Source organism: Tachyglossus aculeatus, chromosome 20 (genome assembly GCF_015852505.1).
Source record: "Tachyglossus aculeatus isolate mTacAcu1 chromosome 20, mTacAcu1.pri, whole genome shotgun sequence".
NCBI lineage: Eukaryota > Metazoa > Chordata > Mammalia > Monotremata > Tachyglossidae > Tachyglossus > Tachyglossus aculeatus.
The window spans coordinates 11,159,430-11,177,235 of record NC_052085.1 but is presented as its reverse complement, the minus strand read 5'-3'; the positions used below and the strand labels follow the sequence as shown (position 1 = coordinate 11,177,235).

Sequence of the window (17,806 nt, the reverse complement as noted above, 5' to 3'; positions counted from 1 at the left end):
CTATGTGTGCCTGAAAGCCATATTTTGAATTAATATTTTGTCAGTTTTTAAATATCAGGGGAACTAGTTCATATTTAGAGGTTGTAACATGGTATTCAAGGTGTTATTTTTGAAGGATTTTAGTGAAGCAGCGTGGCTCAGTGGAAAGAGCCCGGGCTTTGGAGTCAGAGGTCATGGGTTCAAATCCCGGCTCCGCCAAATGTCAGCTGCGTGACTTGGGGCAAGTCACTTCCCTTCTCTGGGCCTCAGTTACCTCAACTGTAAAATGGAGATGAAGACAGTGAGCCCCCCGTGGGACAACCTGATCACCTTGTAACCTCCCCAGCGCTTAGAACAGTGCTTTGCACATAGTAAGTACTTAATAAATGCCATTATTATTATTATTATTAAGGATCCCCAAAACAAGCCATCTTATTATAAGAAAACTAAATCTTTACCGTTTCCCGTAGTTCCTTATGCAAGAAATATCAGCAGCTCATATGCCTTTGGACTGTAAGCTCACTGTGGGTGGGGAAAGTATCCACCTCCGCACTCTCCCAAGCACTTAGTACAGCCCTCCACACACAGTAAGTGCTCAATAAATGCCATTGATTGATGTATACCAGATGGGTTTGGACATCATTAGGACTGTAATTGTAATAGTCATAACTAGCGTGCATTTTTTTCTTACAGTGGATTTGAAAATGATCCTGCTGAAAGTTGTTTGCGTGCATTAGGTTTTCAACTCGAATAGTGTTCACATACATTCTTAAAGCTAACTCTTCACGATAAATCTTTGTAAAAAAACTGGTTATTTAGCAAAAATGGACATATTTGAAAGTGAAAATGTGAAGCATGAAGCTTTCAGCAGAGTTGAGAATGCAAGGAAAGCTTGTCAAGCTGAGAGCTTAAGTCTGTGGAGCGTGAAGAGTCTTTTCCACCCAGATTTTGTTCACAGCCTCAACTGTGAGAGGCTTTCGGGCAGAAAGGGAAACTGCCCCTACACTAATGCCAGGAGCAGAAAGTCACGATAGAGTTCGTAAAATCTTGTCCCGATATATGGACTCGAAATGAGACTTTATCATTCATTTGAGTTACTTTAGGAATAGTTTTTGTAGGAAACCAAAGCCCAGGGAGGCATTTATCATGCCTTTTCATCCAGTCTCCCCATAAGATCAGTAGATTTCTTCCTCTCTCATTAAGAGGAAAAACAGTTCCCGAGTTGCAAATGTTCATGAAGTGATTTTCAATTTTTAATCAATGAATCCCTTGAGGACCATGTAACAGAAAACTTCCTGACAATATGTATGGCTTTGGATTTATTCACTTCAAAATCCTGCTAGTTCAGATCACGCTTGTCTTCTGGTTAACATTTTCAGGGGTGGGAATGAGGGCTTTTGTGATTAACCAAAGGCAGTGTTGAATAAACATGATCCAGTAACAAAAAGCACCTCAGGTTTTGTCGAGGTATTACGGAAATAACATGGTGCATCTTTGAAAAATTAAAAAGAATGTGGCCAAGTTCAGTAGTTTATCTAAAATGAAGGTTCAGTCAGTCAGTGGTATTTATTGAGCACTGTACTAAGTGCTTGGAAGAGTCAAATACAACAGAATTAGCAGAAACTTCCCCTGGCCCACAGCGAGCTTACAGTCTAAAGGGATTCAGGAAGCAAAAGATGGTTTTTTTGTTGCTAGTAAGAATAAATGGTTTTGAAGGTCATTAATGATTAGAGGCATTTGTAATTGAATCTGTTTGGAATTCTACCTACAGATAAACGCATGCTGAGGGAAGCGCAAGCCACCGACAATCCATTCTTCAGTTCGTGCAGTTTTCCATTGCTTGATGATTCCTCAGTTAGTGCAGTTTTACATTGCTTAATGAAGAAACACATTTAAATTCTGTTTATTCTGTTGAATAAGGCTATTTATTTCATCGATTCATACCTAACAGAAGGTGGCTTTCCTTACATTGACTTAGTGTAGGAGGATTTTCATGCCTCATTTTTTTTTTAACTGACAGAAGAGAAAACTGAAAGCATGATGTTTTTTGATTGCCAAGAGTCAATTTACTTTGGTTGTTATTCCTCTTAAAATAGAAGTGAGTGAGTGTGTGTGAACATACATTAACAGCTATTTATTTATTACTCTATTTATTTTACTTGTACATATCTATTCTACTTATTTTATTTTGTTAATATGTTTGGTTTTGTTCTCTGTCTCCCCCTTCTAGACTGTGAGCCCATTGTTGGGTAGGGACCGTCTCCATGTGTTGCCAACTTGTACTTCCCAAGCGTTTAGTACAGTGCTCTGCACACAGTAAGCGCTCAATAAATACGATTGATTGATAGTTTGGGGAGGTATCCCTTAAAATGTCTGGGGAGAGGTGTCGTCTCTATTCTGATGTCAAGGTCTCAAAGAAACTCCTTAAGTGTCTTACTGCTGTGTTTCGGTATGTGGAGAGGCTCCTTCAAGCCCCAGCTTGCTGGTGTGTTTTTTTGCTCGTTTGTTTTTTAAATGGTGCTTTTAAGCGTTTACTATGTGCCAGGCACTGTAGTATTCTCTGGGGTAGGTACAGGATAATCGAGTTGGACAGAGACCCTGTCTCACGTAGGGCTCACAGTCGTAATCCCCATTTTACAGACGAGGTAACCGAGGCACAGAGAAGTTGTGACTTGCCCAAGGTCACACGACAGGTACGAGGCCGAGCTGGGATGAGAACCCAGGCCGTCCGGCTCCCAGGCCACGCTGCTTTTACCTTGCTGGTGGGCGACTGGCTAATGCCAGAAAAAAGGTTTCCAAGCTCATCTCCCTAATTTTGGTGCTCGTCCAAATTGAAGGTTTGAACGTATGAAACCCCAAAATCATATTTGAAAGAATTACTCTGGGAACCCTATTGTAATTACTAAATTAAACCCTTTTCCCTCCTGGACTTAAGTCAGATGTGTGTGTCAGAGCACGGAGGGGACTTTAAGGGAACAAATTTTTCTGAGCTGTGGAGCCCTTTGGTTACTTAGATGATAATTGTGTCTAATGAGCACTTCCATGAGCTGTTGCGTGGTTTACTTTCAGCCAAACGGCACTCAGGAAAAGAGAAGCTTCTTTCCTATTTTTGAAAACGTCAAAGATGATCAAAGGAAATGCTTCTAGTATTATTCTTTCAGCCTAATATCTCCTGATGAGAATAATCGTATGTCAGATGCATTTGAGTCGATAGGAATTGACTTTGCGAAGAACTATTTGATCCATGTAACTGAACGGTTATCATAAGCAGAATTTAGTTAAATGAATATATACACATACTGATATCTGATTCTGATTTGCCCATTTAAGGAGATATTCCTGGATGGTTTTATAACGTTTTGCAAATATTTCTGATTTCGTTCAGGTATGGAATAATCACTATTTGAGTATTAAAAGTCCCCAAGAAGTGTTTCTCCAAACCAGTCACCCCTTTAGCCTCTTATAATTATTATTATTACTATTATTACTATATTAATGGAACTATTTGTTAAAAACAGCTCACTAGGTGCTAAACACTTTACTCAGTGCTGGAGTAGTTACAAGATAATCAGGTTGAACACAGTCTCTGTCCCATTTGGGGCTCACAGACTAAGGAGGAAACAGGCACAGAGAAATGAAGTGCCTGGTCCAAAGTCACACAGCAGGAGAATGGCAGAGCCAGGATTAGAACCCAGGTCTTCTGATTCCCAGACCCGTGCTCCTTCCACTAGGCCGTGCTGCTTTACTTTTATCAAAGGAGACCAGGAATTGTAAAGATAATTGGTTTTTCAACACCGTTAGAAAAGGAGTGGAGCAAGGGCGAGCAGCTCTTCAAGCTTTCGTGGTTACACCTATTATCTCAAACAGTTGCATATCAATTCGTGCTTAAACTTATGAGGTCTATCAAAAGACATAAATGGAAATGAAGGCAGAAACATGGATTTGCATTAAGTTAATGGTTCAATGTTCACTTGGACAGTGTAGCAGTTCTTAAGGAATGGCTTATATAGTGAGATGAGTTACCATCTCCTTAAAAATATCATAAACTTGTGGGAGTTTGCTGTTTCCAAAGAAAGTCCAGAGGACGACAGTCTTAGTCCTTCCTTGAGCTCCTTGTGGGCAGGGAGTGTGTCTACCAACTGTTGAATTGTACTCTGCCAAGCCTTCAGGACAGTGCTCTGCGTCATCATCATCATCATCAATCGTATTTATTGAGTGCCTACTATGTGCAGAGCACTGTACTAAGTGCTTGGGAAGTACAAATTGGCAACATATAGAGACAGCCCCTACCCAACAGTGGGCTCACAGTCTAAAAGGGGGAGACAGAGAACAAAACCAAACATACTAACAAAATAAAATAAATAGAATAGATATGTACAAGTAAAATAAATAAATAAATAAATAGAGTAATAAATATGTACAAACATATATACATATATACAGGTGCTGTGGGGAAGGGAAGGAGGTAAGATGGGGGGGATGGAGATGCTTACTGCACACAGTAAGCGCCCAGTAGATACCGTTGACCAGTCTTGAGTAGAGCTTGTGATACAGAAAGCCCTCTTCTAACACCATTCCACTTGAAGTAATGTACATATAATAATAATGGTATTTGTTAAGTGCTTACTATGTGCAAAGCACTGTTCTAATTGCTGGATAGTGTGAAACCATCCCCTTCTAGCCTGGAAGCTGCTTGTGGGCAGGTATTGCATCCCCCACTTCTCTTGTATTATACTGTCAAGCGCTTAATATAGCGCCCTGCACACAGGAAGTGATCCATAAATACAACTGATTGATTGATCGGATCTTTTTCGAAGTCTTAAGATTTCAAACATGTTTGGCACTCCATTCCTTCACTCATTGTCGAGAAATGAACTCACCTGTTTCCTACGGGAGCGGAGATAAGCGGGATCCCAATCCCAACTGCTCTGGCCTACCGAGTTTGGACTCGCTTTCCACTAACCCAGCCTGCTGGGGGTCATTCGTATGGCTTGTTCTTCTGTGTATTAAGATAGGTACCCATGTGAAAATATGTGCATCCTTAGTAGTGCTTTCTGGGTGCAAAACTGTACTCAGCGCTTGGGAGAGGGCATTCCAACAGAGTTGACAGACACATTCCCTTCCCACAACGAGTTTGCAGTCTAGAGGACTGTGGAACGTTTTTATTTTTCATCGGGTTTTTTTGTTTTGGGGTTTTTTTTTGTGATACTGAAATTTGTCAGCTGGGAAACTAAAACTCCAACTCCCCATGTGTTACCCTATTGCTGGGTGCACAGACGGTTTTCAGTAACACTGGTTGATTCAGGCATCGATGACACACATCATCGTAGTGTGATCCTTCCCATACCCACTGGCTACGCTAAGGCCACAAACACCAAAGGCTAGTAGGTTTCCTCTTCCTCTGAGGGAGAGAAGAGAAGGCTTCCTCCCGCCACCAGTGTGTTTTTTGTTTTTTTGTTTTTGTTTCCATCTCAATCATTTTACAGTAATGAAATCTGAGAAGCTGATCTTCAGGTGCCAAAAGAGAGATTTAATTTCCGACAGGTTGGCTGTTTCGAGTCGGAGGTTTAATGTCGCCAATTTTCATTTTTCATCGATTATTTTTTTCTTTTTTTTGGAATAGCAGTCCCTATTGTCCACATCACGTCAGGAGAAACGTCTGTGGTAGCAAGTCGCTTCCGTGATTCGACCAAGTGCGGGACTGGGCCAGAGGGTCTTTTTCTCCGATTTTGATGGCCTGCTTCCACCCCTCCATCTGTTAGCACCCCTCTGTTTTCAGCAACATCGGGTGCAGTGCTTAATAAAGCGAAATTCACTGCAGTGTTTTGACGGCAACAGGAACCCAAGAATGATTTGGAATAAAAAACAAAACCGAAAAAACAAAACTGGGATGAAATATAGCATCTCTAACCCACTGTGCTGATCATTATATAGTGCCTGGTTGTTGAGCGCTCGGCACTGTGCTAAACATTGCAGTAGATACCTCCTTCCCTTCCCCACAGCACCTGTATATATGTTTGTACATATTTATTACTCTATTTTACTTGTACATATCTATTCTATTTATTTTATTTTGTTAGTATGTTTGGTTTTGTTCTCTATCTCCCCCTTTTAGACTGTGAGCCCACTGTTGGGTAGGGACTGTCTCTCTATGTTGCCAACTTGTACTTCCCAAGCGTTTAGTACAGTGCTCTGCCCACAGTAAGCACTCAAATACGATTGATTGATTGATTGATACAAGGTAATCAGGTTGGACACAGTCTCTGTCCCACCTAGGTCTTCACGCTCTATATCCCTGTTTTATAGGTGAGCGAACAGAGGCTTGGAGAAATGAAGTGACTTGCCAGAGATCACACAGCAAGTGGCAGAGCACGATTAGAACCCAGGTCCTTGCTCTTTCCATGAGACCATGCTGCATTCTTGCCAGAGAGCCCTTCCCAGCACCAAGTGGGCTCCTGGTGTCTCGCTTTGATCCAAAACATTCTTTTGGGTTTTTCCCAATTCGGTCTGGGAACCTCCAGAATGGCCTCCTCGGTAAAATCGATCCATCACATCAGTGATATTTTTTGAGCGCTTACTGTGTGCTGCGTACTGTACTAAGTGCTTGGGAGAGAACAATACAGCAGAATTAGCCAACACATGCCATGCACCTGATGAGCTTACAGTCTAGAGAAATCAATCAATCAATCAATCGTATTTATTGAGCGCTTACTGTGTGCAAAGCACTGTACTAAGCGCTTGGGAAGTACAAGTTGGCAACATATAGAGACAGTGCCTACCCAACAGTGGGCTCACAGTCTCAAAGGGGGAGAAAACAGCTAGAAATGTCAGTGAGCCTTTCAACTCCATCCTTTTCAGCCCCGAATGCCCATTTCAATCAATCAATCAATCAATCAATCAATCATATTTATTGAGCGCTTACTGTGTGCAGAGCACTGTACTAAGCGCTTGGGAAGTACAAGTTGGCAACATATAGAGACAGTCCCTACCCAACAGTGGGCTCACAGTCTAAAAAGGGGGAGACAGAGAACAAAACCAACATACTAACAAAATAAAATAAAATTTCAAATAAAATAAAATAAAATAAAATTTCATGCGCCGATTACTCCAGTGACCCCATGGATTCCCTTGCCAGCTTCCTGCCTCCGCTCTCTCTGAAGCGTCTTTTCTTGGCTTCGGCCAGCGTGGAGTAAGGGGCTCGTGGAATGTCGGAAGTCTTTTTTTCTTGTTGACTTAGGCATTCCGTCTGAGCTTCTCCTAAAAGGCTCTTTATTGACTGCACTGCTACTCCATGACTTTTCTGTTCTCTTTTTGAAAACCTAATTTTTTTTTCCCCCCCTCGGATGGCCTCATTCTCCCAGTTAGCCACGCAGGACATCAATTGGATCCCTGATTAACTTGTTTCTATCCCAACGCTTAGTAGAATGCTTGACACTTAGTAGGTGCTTAACAAATTTCACGATTATTATTATTATCATTCCAAAACATGGACTTTTGTAACCTCCATGGGCATAACTGCTTATCCCGTAGGACTGTCCCAAGTGAGCCTGTTGTTGGGTAGGGACCGTCTCTATATGTTGCCGACTTGTACTTCCCAAGCGCTTAGTACAGTGCTCTGCACACAGTAAGCGCTCAATAAATGCGAGTGAATGAATGAAAGTGCAGAGCACAGGGCTTCAAAAATATTCTTGATCCACTAGGTTTGCAGTTTGGTGCATCTGTTTTGGGGGATTTTTTTTTTCCCCGTTTTGAACAATGGATTAATTAGTCAGATTAAGAGGACGGGGTCCAGAATGCAGTGTACAGAACTTTCCCAAGCGCTTAGAACAATGCTGTGCACATAGTAAGTGCTCCATAAATACCATTTGAGTGAGTGAAGAGGACCCATGTTCTGTGATGATTTTTGTGCGCTACCGTCAGCCTTCCTCACCACCCCGCCTCTTCTCTCTTCCAGATCTGTTTGATGATGTAGTATGTAGAAAGCGACATTCCTGGGAACAAACTGATTAAACCTTAGTTTGACAGATCAAATGGTCGAGGTCGGAGTCATTATTAATTTGGTGCGTTATTATGTGGCCTAGCAAAATTGTTCCAAAGCGTTCTGACACTTCATGAGATAATTTTAAATGAATTATTTAGTGTTCAGTGAGAACCCTTTTAAGGTCTCTTCAGTTATTAAAGATTAATTTTCATAAAGCTTTTTCAGGATTTTATTCTTTTGAAATGTTTTCGTTGCCCAAGTTTTTAACCTTTGCGGATTGACTCATACTCTCAGAAAAGATATCGAGTCGAGTAGATAACAGAAAGGTAGGTTTCAGTAGGCTCTGTTGCTCTTAATTAAAAGGTCAGTATTGGATTATTATTTTTCTTCGTATAGGGGTTGATAGACTTCTTTTAGACTGTGAGCCCACTGTTGGGTCGGGACTGTCTCTATATGTTGCCAGCTTGTACTTCCCAAGTGCTTAGTACAGCACACAGTAAGCACTCAATAAATACGATTGATTGATTGATTGATTGGTGAGTTTTAAATTATGACAAGTTTACCCTGCAGTCAGGAGAGTTGGTTTCCAGAAATATATCATATGTGCCCAAATGCTGACTTTGGGCTAGAATGAATATGTGGAATGGAAGCAAGAATCGTTAGAGAATGGCCACATTTTGTTGAGAAAAACTTAAATGACATTGGAAACCGGAAAAAAGCCGTTGAGCACAAAATATGCTACTAGATCGGCACGGTAAATCTGCATGAGGAATTCCACCATTTGAATCCAAAAAAATCAGCGCACATTGTATACTGATCAGGCTCAGAGTGCATCACACTACACTAGACGGTCTAGGGTGGCAAAGTTTAGACGAGACATGATCCCTACCATCAGTAATAATAATGGTGGCATTTATTAAGCGCTTACTATGTGCAAAGCACTGTTCTAAGCCCTGGGGAGATAACAAGGTGATCAGGTTGTCCCACGGGAGGCTCGCAGTTTTAATCCCCATTTTACAGGTGAGGTAACTGAGGCACAGAGAAGTTAAATGACTTGCCCAAGGTCACCCAGCTGACAATTGGCAGAGCTGGGATTTGAACCCATGACCTTTGACTCCAAAGCCCGTGCTCTTTCCACTGAGCCACGCTGCTTCTCTGCAATTTATCTTAATATCGTTCTCTCCCTTCAGACCGTAAGCTTCTTGTGGGCAGGAAATGTGTCTACCAACTACTGGAGAAGCGCTTAGTCCAGTGCCCTGGTGCGCAGTAAGCGTTCGCTAAGTACCAATGACAGACCGAATTCGGTACAATAGTTGGTAATAAGAATAATAATAATAATTACGGGACTTGTTAAGCGCTTACTATGTGCCATGCACTGTCCTACGTGCTGGGGTAGATACGGATTAATCGGGTTGGACACAGTCCCTGTCCTATATGGGTCTCGCATTCTTACGCCCCATTTTCACAGATGAGGCAACTGAGGCCCAGAGAAGAATAATAATAATGATAGCATTTATTAAGCACTTACTATGTGCAAAGCACTGTTCTAAGCGCTGGGGAGGTTACAAGGTGATCAGGTTGTCCCACGGGGGGCTCACAGTCTTAATCCCCATTTTACAGGTGAGGTAACTGAGGCACAGAGACACAGAGGCACATCAAACGTGGGAGAGAGAATCTAGGTACAGATCTGTTAATAGAATTATAATTACTTGTGCTCAGGGAAAACTGTAGAAACTAAGTTTGTAAATTGGCAACCGGAGGACGTTAGGTGAGAATGTAGGGCTTGATATCGGACTCAGTCGATGGGTAGGATCTTGTTCGGTAGGTGAGGAGCGGAGCCGTCTCTCTCCCGAGAGGGGTTTGCAAGCAGGCCAGTGAGGAGGGCGTAGGCGCTCAATAAATACGATTGATTGATTGATTGATTGAGTCACGGTTTGCAGCGAGAGCAGTTGAGTAGCCTGGGCCACCTTCCCCAGAGGACCGGAGCCACAGACCCCTGGGGGACCCAGCCGGGGGCTTTGAACATCAGAGGGGCATACCGCCAGAAGGAACATTTCAGGAGGCCAGAAAGAAGTTGCGAGTCATCCAGACTCAAGATAACCAGGAACCTGGAGAAAAGCTCTTTAAAAACATAGTAAGCGCTCAGTAAATACGATTGAATGAATAGAACTATAAAAACCATATAACTATTTTAAGTGTTCAGCAAGGGTGGGTCATAGATTGTTGATGTGCTGATGATTTAAAAAATGTGTTCAGAAATGAATAATACTGATTTCCCAGGTAGTCGTTTTTCCTGCAGTGAGTTTTTTCGGCATGCATTTTGGGTGGAACTCTTTGAGGGTTTGGGGAGCATTCTTCCCACAACCTGCATCTGCCTAGATAGAACAAGTTGCCCTACTGGGAGCTCACCTCCTCCAGGAGGCCTTCCCAGACTGAGCCCCCTCCTTCCTCTCCCCCTCGTCCCCCTCTCCATACCCCCCCGTCTTACCTCCTTCCCTTCCCCACAGCACCTGTATATATGTATATATGCTCGTACATATTTATTACTCTATTTTACTTGTACATATCTATTCTATTTATTTTATTTTGTTAATATGTTTGGTTTTGTTCTCTGTCTCCCCCTTCTAGACTGTGAGCCCACTGTTGGGTAGGGACTGTCTCTATATGTTGCCAACTTGTACTTCCCAAGCGCTTAGTACAGTGCTGTGCACACAGTAGGCGCTCAATAAATACGATTGATTGATTGATTCCCAGATAGTCGTTTTTCCTGCAGTGAGTTTTTTCGGTATGCATTTTGGGTGGAACTCTTTGAGGGTTTGGGGAGCATTCTTCCCACAACATGCATCTGCCTAGATAGAACATGTTGCCCTACTGAGAGCTCACCTCCTCCAGGAGGCCTTCCCAGACTGAGCCCCCTCCCTCCTCTCCCCCTCGTCCCCCTCTCCATCCCCCCGTCTTACCTCCTTCCCTTCCCCACAGCACCTGTATATATGTATATATGTTTGTACATATTTATTACTCTATTTTACTTGTACATATCTATTCTATTTATTTCATTTTGTTAATATGTTTGGTTTTGTTCTCTGTCTCCCCCTACTAGACTGTGAGCCCACTGTTGGGTAGGGACCGTCTCTATATGTTGCCAACTTGTACTTCCCAAGCACTTAGTACAGTGCTCTGCACATAGTAAGCACTCAATAAATATGATTGATTGATTGGGAAGAAATGTCCACGCTAACGCACACGATGTTAGTCAAAACACGCGCCCTATAATGAATAACATGCATTTCTTCAAGAATGTAACCTGTCCTTCATCCGAAAACTGACTTAGAGTTAAATATTCCATGGAGATCAATACACTGTTGTCTTTTAGCAAGTTAAACTTTACCTGCGCCATCAGATCAATTTAAAACTTGGCTAAAGGTGTAATTTTTCTCTATTTACCTAGACTGTAAGCTCATTGTGGACAGGGAATATGTCTACAAACTCTCTCAAGTGCTTCACACACAATAAACGCTCCATAAATATCATTGATTTGCCAGTTTTCACCTTAGATCCCATTTGGGATTCATGAACAAGATGTTTAACAGTTTCTCTACTTTTCAGGTTACAAATAGAAGAATCTTCCAAACCAGTGAGACTCTCCCAGCAACTGGATAAAGCAGTGACGACCAATTATAAACCTGTGGCTAACCATCAGTATAATGTAAGTTCTCTACTTTTCTCTCCATATTCAAATCTAGTTGTGTTCTGTTCTAGTAGAATGAATTCTTCCATAGATTGGCTTTTCTCGACTCCAGGGCCCCGTGTTTTTCACCGCCTCTTATTTCCCATCCCTCTATTATAGCAGTAGTAGTGTGCAGAGCACTATACTAAGCGCTAGGGAGAGAACAATACGACAGCACCTGTATATACGTATATATGTTTGTACATATTTATTACTCTATTTATTTATTTATTTATTTTACTTGTACATATCTATTCTATTTATTTTATTTTGTTAGTATGTTTGGTTTTGTTCTCTGTCTCCCCCTTTTAGACTGTGAGCCCACTGTTGGGTAGGGACTGTCTCTAGATGTTGCCAATTTGTACTTCCCAAGCGCTTAGTACAGTGCTCTGCACATAGTAAGCGCTCAATAAATACGATTGATGATGATGATGATGATGATTTCATCTTCCTCTTGACCTTCCCCGTGCTGCTTTCTCTTCCAAAGCGGAAAACCGGCGTGAAGGGAAAAGTCATCATATGGCTGGTGTGTGTAACAGCAAGAACAATCATCATAACTGTGGTATTTAAGTGCTCACTTTGTGCCAAGCACTGAAATATAAGGACTTGGACTCAAACGGTACAAGAGGATTGGACATACGCCCCGTCCCACATGGGGCATACGGTCTAAAATGTGGGGGAAGGAAACAGCCGTAAATTATCCCCATTTTCCTGATGAGGCAATTGAGGCACAGATAAAGGAAGTGACTTACCCAAAGTGATGATGACGATGGTATTTTTTAAGCGCTTACTATGTGCAAAGCGCTGTTCTAAGCGCTGGGGAGGATACAAGGTGATCAGGTTGTCCCACGGGGGGCTCACAGTTTTAATCCCCATTTTACAGACGAGGTAACTGAGGCACAGAGAAGTGATTTGCCGAAAGTCACACAGCTGACAGTTGGCGGAGCCGGGATTTGAACCCATGACCTCTGACTCCAAAGCCCGGGCTCTTTCCACTGAGCCACGCTGCTCCAAAATCTCACAGCACGCAGACCTGGGATAAGAACCCAGGTCTCCTGACTCGCAAGCCTGGGCTCTTTCCACTAGATCCTGCTGTCTCTCATGTTATTAGAGAAGTTATAAGCATCATTTTCTACAGAGCACTTTCAGACCAATTATCCCGCTGAAAGCCCACACCCATCGCGATTAAAACCCCCTCCAAATGAATAGAACCCCTCATACCCTAACCCCCCTCCCTGTGAATCGAACCGGTGATATTCTGCTTTTTAAAGACCCTCCTTTGTATAAGTGGTCTTTCAGCGGAAGGTAAGGAACTGTGTTGTTGAAGTAGTCACACTGCGAGTGACTCATCATATTAGTCATTGGATTTCTAATACTTTCAGCTTACAATTTTGTTTACATCGAAACAGAGCATAACCGAACGTCTCGGGACCGAGAGACATTGTTTTAGGATCGAGTTCAGCAGGAATCACTTTAAGACCACGTTCTCGATCCTCTTTCAGAACGAAGTTTGATAGTAATAATAATCATGGTACTTGTTAAGTGCTTATTATGCGCCGTCCTAAGCGCTGGATATTTTGAGTTGCTGGGTATCGCCCTCCAAAGCAGATTTAGCGAAAAATCCTGGTTTTCAACTGCCAAGGACTAGGGCTTGGGGGGACTTAAGGTGGGGCAGGGCTCGGGGGGTGATAGGAAGGGGCAGCAGCAGCTTCTGCCAGGGGGGAACTGCTTTTTGCTGGGTTAGCGTTGGGGCCTAGAGCCCCAAACAGTCCAGCAAGAAGCAATCGTGGAAGCGTGAACTCTGGGGACTTGGTGAGCGGCAGCAGCCGAAGCGGTTTCTCAGTCATCATCAATCGTATTTATTGAGCGCTTACTGTGTGCAGAGCACTGTACTAAGCGCTTACCTCCTGCTCTGGGGAGCTCTTTCTCTCAGTGGCGGTGTGGGGAGCGGGTTTTGGAGGGGAAGGTGGAGAGAGGTTCAGGGGAGGGCCGGTCCTTTCAGGAAAATCTGGAGACCCCAAGGAGGTCCTGTCTAAATCCACCCTCAGAACGCCAGCACTTCTTTAAAGAGCAGATCGAAAAGCTGTGTAAAGCACCAGGCTTCCTGTCTTAATAGCTCCCAGAGCGATTCAGTGCCAGGGTCGATAGATCAGCAGAACCAAAAAGGGAGGGCAAGCGTGTCTGAAGGCAAAGACTTAGAGGGAGAAGGGGAATGAATCCCTAGGGCACACACCCTGGAATACTCTCCCTCCCTGGGATATCTTCAAGTCATTGTCACTTCCAGATCATTTGAATTTGAATAGCTCCAAGGACACATTTACATTTAAATATACCGCCGATGCTCTTTCCCTGCCCAATTACCTGTCACCTTCTCTTCCCTCCCCCCCAACACTTTTTTTTTCCGTTTTAAATGGTATTCGTTAAACACCTACTGTGGGTTATGCATTGTCCTGAGTTTCTTCTACCCAGTTAATCAGGTGGAACACAGCTCCCTCCCGTGTGGAACTCACAGTTGAAGCAGGTATTGAAGCAGGTATCTCCCTCTCGTCCCCCTCTCCATCCCCCCCATCTTACCTCTTCCCTTCCCCACAGCACCTGTATATATGTTTGTACATATTTATTACTCTATTTATTTTACTTGTACATATCTATTCTATTTATTTTGTTAGTATGTTTGGTTTTGTTCTCTGTCTCCCCATTCTAGACTGTGAGCCCACTGTTGGGTAGGGACTGTCTCTAGATGTTGCCAACTTGTACTTCCCAAGCGCTTAGTACAGTGCTCTGCACACAGCAAGCGCTCAATAAATACGATTGATTGATTGATTGATTGAATCCCCATTTTACAGTTGAAGGAGCTAAGGCACCGAGGTAACTTGCCCAAGGTCGGACTTTACCGCGTGTCAGCGGTGAATGGGTTTCCGATCCATAAACCCAGTTGGTGACCAGTGGATTTTCACAGCGCTTGACAGTGGAGATTTGAGGCAGTGTGCGATAAGTGGTATAAAATTAAATGTTTAAAAATGAATCAGCAAACTACGATGATCTGCACTGGCAAAAATAGAAATCAGTTTGGTAAGCCGGAGAAACCGGAGGCAGGGAATCACGAGACCGGGCAGAAGCCATCGAAGCGTGCTCCTCACTGGCCCTTTAGACTGAACCTCTTTGTGGGCAGGGAACGGGCCTGCCAACTCGGTTCTGTTGCATTCCCCCGAGGGCTTAGTACAGTGTTCTGCACCCAGTAAGCTCTCAGTAAAAATATATATATATATATATGTATGTATATATATATATATATATATATAATTGGCATTTATTAAGCGCTTACTATGTGCAAAGCACTGTTCTAAGCGCTGGGGAGGATACAGGGTGATCGGGTTGTTCCACGTGGGGCTCGCAGTCTTAATCCCCATTTTACAGACGAGGTAACTGAGGCCCAGAGAAGGGAAGTGACTTGCCCAAGATCACACAGCAGACATGTGGCGGAGTCGGGATTCAAACCCATGACCTCTGACTCCAAAGCCCGGGCTCTTTCCACTGAGCCACGCTGTTTGAGCTCCCTAACCCAATAGGGCACCTTCTCGGTTTGAGATTGGTTCGTTCAACTCAGTTACTACTAATAATAGAGGTATCTGTGGAGCACTTGCTATGGGCCAAGCACTGGAATAGATACAGTCAATCAGATGTTTTTATTGAGAGCGCTCGCTGCATGCAGAGCACTGTACTAAGTGCTCGGGAAAGTAGAATACAACAGAAGCAGTAGACAAAATCCCTGCCTTTAAGGAGCTTACAGTCTAAAGAGGGAAGCAGACATTAAGAAAGATTACGGGTAGGGGAAATAGTAGAGTATAGGATTACTCTCCAGTACAGTCGGATCTGACCCAGCCCCCGGCCCAAATGGGGCTCACAGTCTATGTAGTGGGAGAAACGGGTATCGAACCCCCATTTTACAGAAGAGAAAACTGGGGCCCAGAGACGCTAAGCATCCCGACCAAGCTCACAGAGCAGACAAGGTCCTTGCTGTTTTTCCTAGGCCAGGCCGCCCTCCCCAGTCTCGGCACTCGGGAAGTGCTGAAGGGCTAGAGGAGAGAGCAGAGCAACCACGGGAGCCAAGAGGCAGCGGCAGGTCACCGTGAGCAGCCGAATGGGTGGGAATGGAAGGCCCCGTGCCTTTTAGAACAGTGCTTTGCACATAGTAAGCGCTTAATAATAGAAAACGTGACAGGTTTACTAAAGTGAATAATGGATGGAAAGGCTTGAGATCTTAATCGTATTGATTGCCAATGGCAGTATTGATTTGGCACAGTTTTTTAGACTGTGAGCCCACTGTTGGGTAGGGACTGTCTCTATGTGCTGCCAATTTGTACTTCCCAAGCGCTTAGTACAGTGCTCTGCACATAGTAAGCGCTCAATAAATACGATTGATTGATTGATTAATAAATGCCATCATTATTATTTTCCCTCATCTTCGAAAGCCAGATCCCCGCTGGGCCGGGGATGGGAACACAAGGGAGAAGGGAAAGCTCCCCTGAAGACTCAAACCAAGAACTTCGGTATTCAGGCCTGTCATTCTGACTTGAAAAGTTGAAGCTGATTCCCTTCGGCGGAACGTAACTTGACAAAGCAGTCAAAGTATTTCTGCAAAACAGCCATCCAGACGGTTCCGCAGACATCAGACTTATCAGATTTTAATTGGCGGTGGGTGGCATTGATCATTTTAGTCACCGAGCCGGGTTTCAGGAATGACTGGTCGCCATCGCTCCGCCGCACGGTGGATTTTCAACGTTTGGGTGTCTCCTCCGAGCAATGGAAAGATCACATTTGCACTTTATAGGGAAAACGTGATAACAATCTGAGTGCCTAGGTGTTTAATGTATAGGAAGTAGTAGGATGTTGTGATAGGAGACAGAGCTTATAATGCAGCTTGAATAGGGTTTACTCCTGTTTTGTGGTAGGATTTTTGAGATAATGGAGTGTTGGATGAATAATCTCGTGATATTTGCAGAACAGTGCTCTGCACATAGTAAGCGCTTAACAAATGCCATTATTATTATTATATTTTTGAAACACGCTGAAATGTCTTTTTATGTATTTTGCATCCTTTCCAGGACAGTCAGATTTTAATTATTCTTTGTACTTAAGAACATGTGTAATAAGAATATGTTCACTAGAGAAGCAGCGTGGGCCAGTGGATAGAGCACGAGCCTGGGGGGGATCAGACGGACCTGGATTCTAGTCCCGGCCCCGCCGCTTGTCTGCTGTTTGACCCTGGGGAAGTCGCTTCACTTCTCTGGGCCTTAGTTGCCTCATCTGTAAAATGGGGGTTGAGACCATGAGCCACGTGTGGGCCAGGGACTGTGTCCAACCTGATTCCCTTGTATCTACCCCAGGACTTAGACCAGTGCCTGGCATATAGTAAGCGCTTAAATACCACTAAAAAAAAAAATGGGATTAGAACCCAGGGCCTCGGACTCCCGGGTGTATACTCTTTCCACTAGGCCATGCCGCTTCCCAGATAGGAATCGTTGCAGTAACAAAACCTGCGAACCCGGGAGCAGCTCTCCCGGGGCCAATGTTTGTCAGTGCGTCCGGGAGCGTTACTTCCCGTCATGCAGACCACAGAACCTTTCCTTAATGCAGTTCACCGGGGCACTCATCCGCAAAAAAGGAAATAGTTTGGATTCCGCTCCGCAGCTTAAAATGACTCGTAACTGGGGAAGGATGTTTCTAGGGAATTAATTTTCCCACGGATTCAAGGATGGCGTTCTGTCCCTGTCAGTGCGGGATGATCGGAAAGACGCGCAATTTCACTGCATTCACGTAAAGATGGATTTCAACTGGTGAAAGCCTGTGGGATGGTTTGGTTATAAGTGCTCAAATCTATTCTTAAGATTATCTAGGTTTGTAATTATTCCAGGGGTTCCCCTGTGGCTCCTGTAGGAGGTTTTAGTATCACCTGCGTTGAGTGCTTGCTTGCTTACTTATATGTATAAGGTGAATATGAAAGAGCAGTTGTATGCGATGAAAAACTATTTTGGGGTAATTAAGCTCTTAGAAACTACAAGCCGTTGGCGTGCCGTGAAAGAGAAATGCCTGGGTTGAACCTCTTTCCACTTCTTTTT

The 17,806-nt window shown here is 43.6% G+C and overlaps 1 protein-coding gene across 1 annotated transcript in view; it reads left to right on the top strand.

Moving 5' to 3' along the window:
* The window catches only part of GTF2F2 (general transcription factor IIF subunit 2), a 90,036-nt gene that overhangs the window by 63,445 nt on the left and 8,785 nt on the right, over positions 1-17,806 (top strand). The window contains exon 7 of the mRNA XM_038761850.1: positions 11,567-11,666. Within this exon, the coding sequence (XP_038617778.1) occupies positions 11,567-11,666 (100 nt within the window). The remainder of the gene's footprint in view (positions 1-11,566; positions 11,667-17,806) is intronic.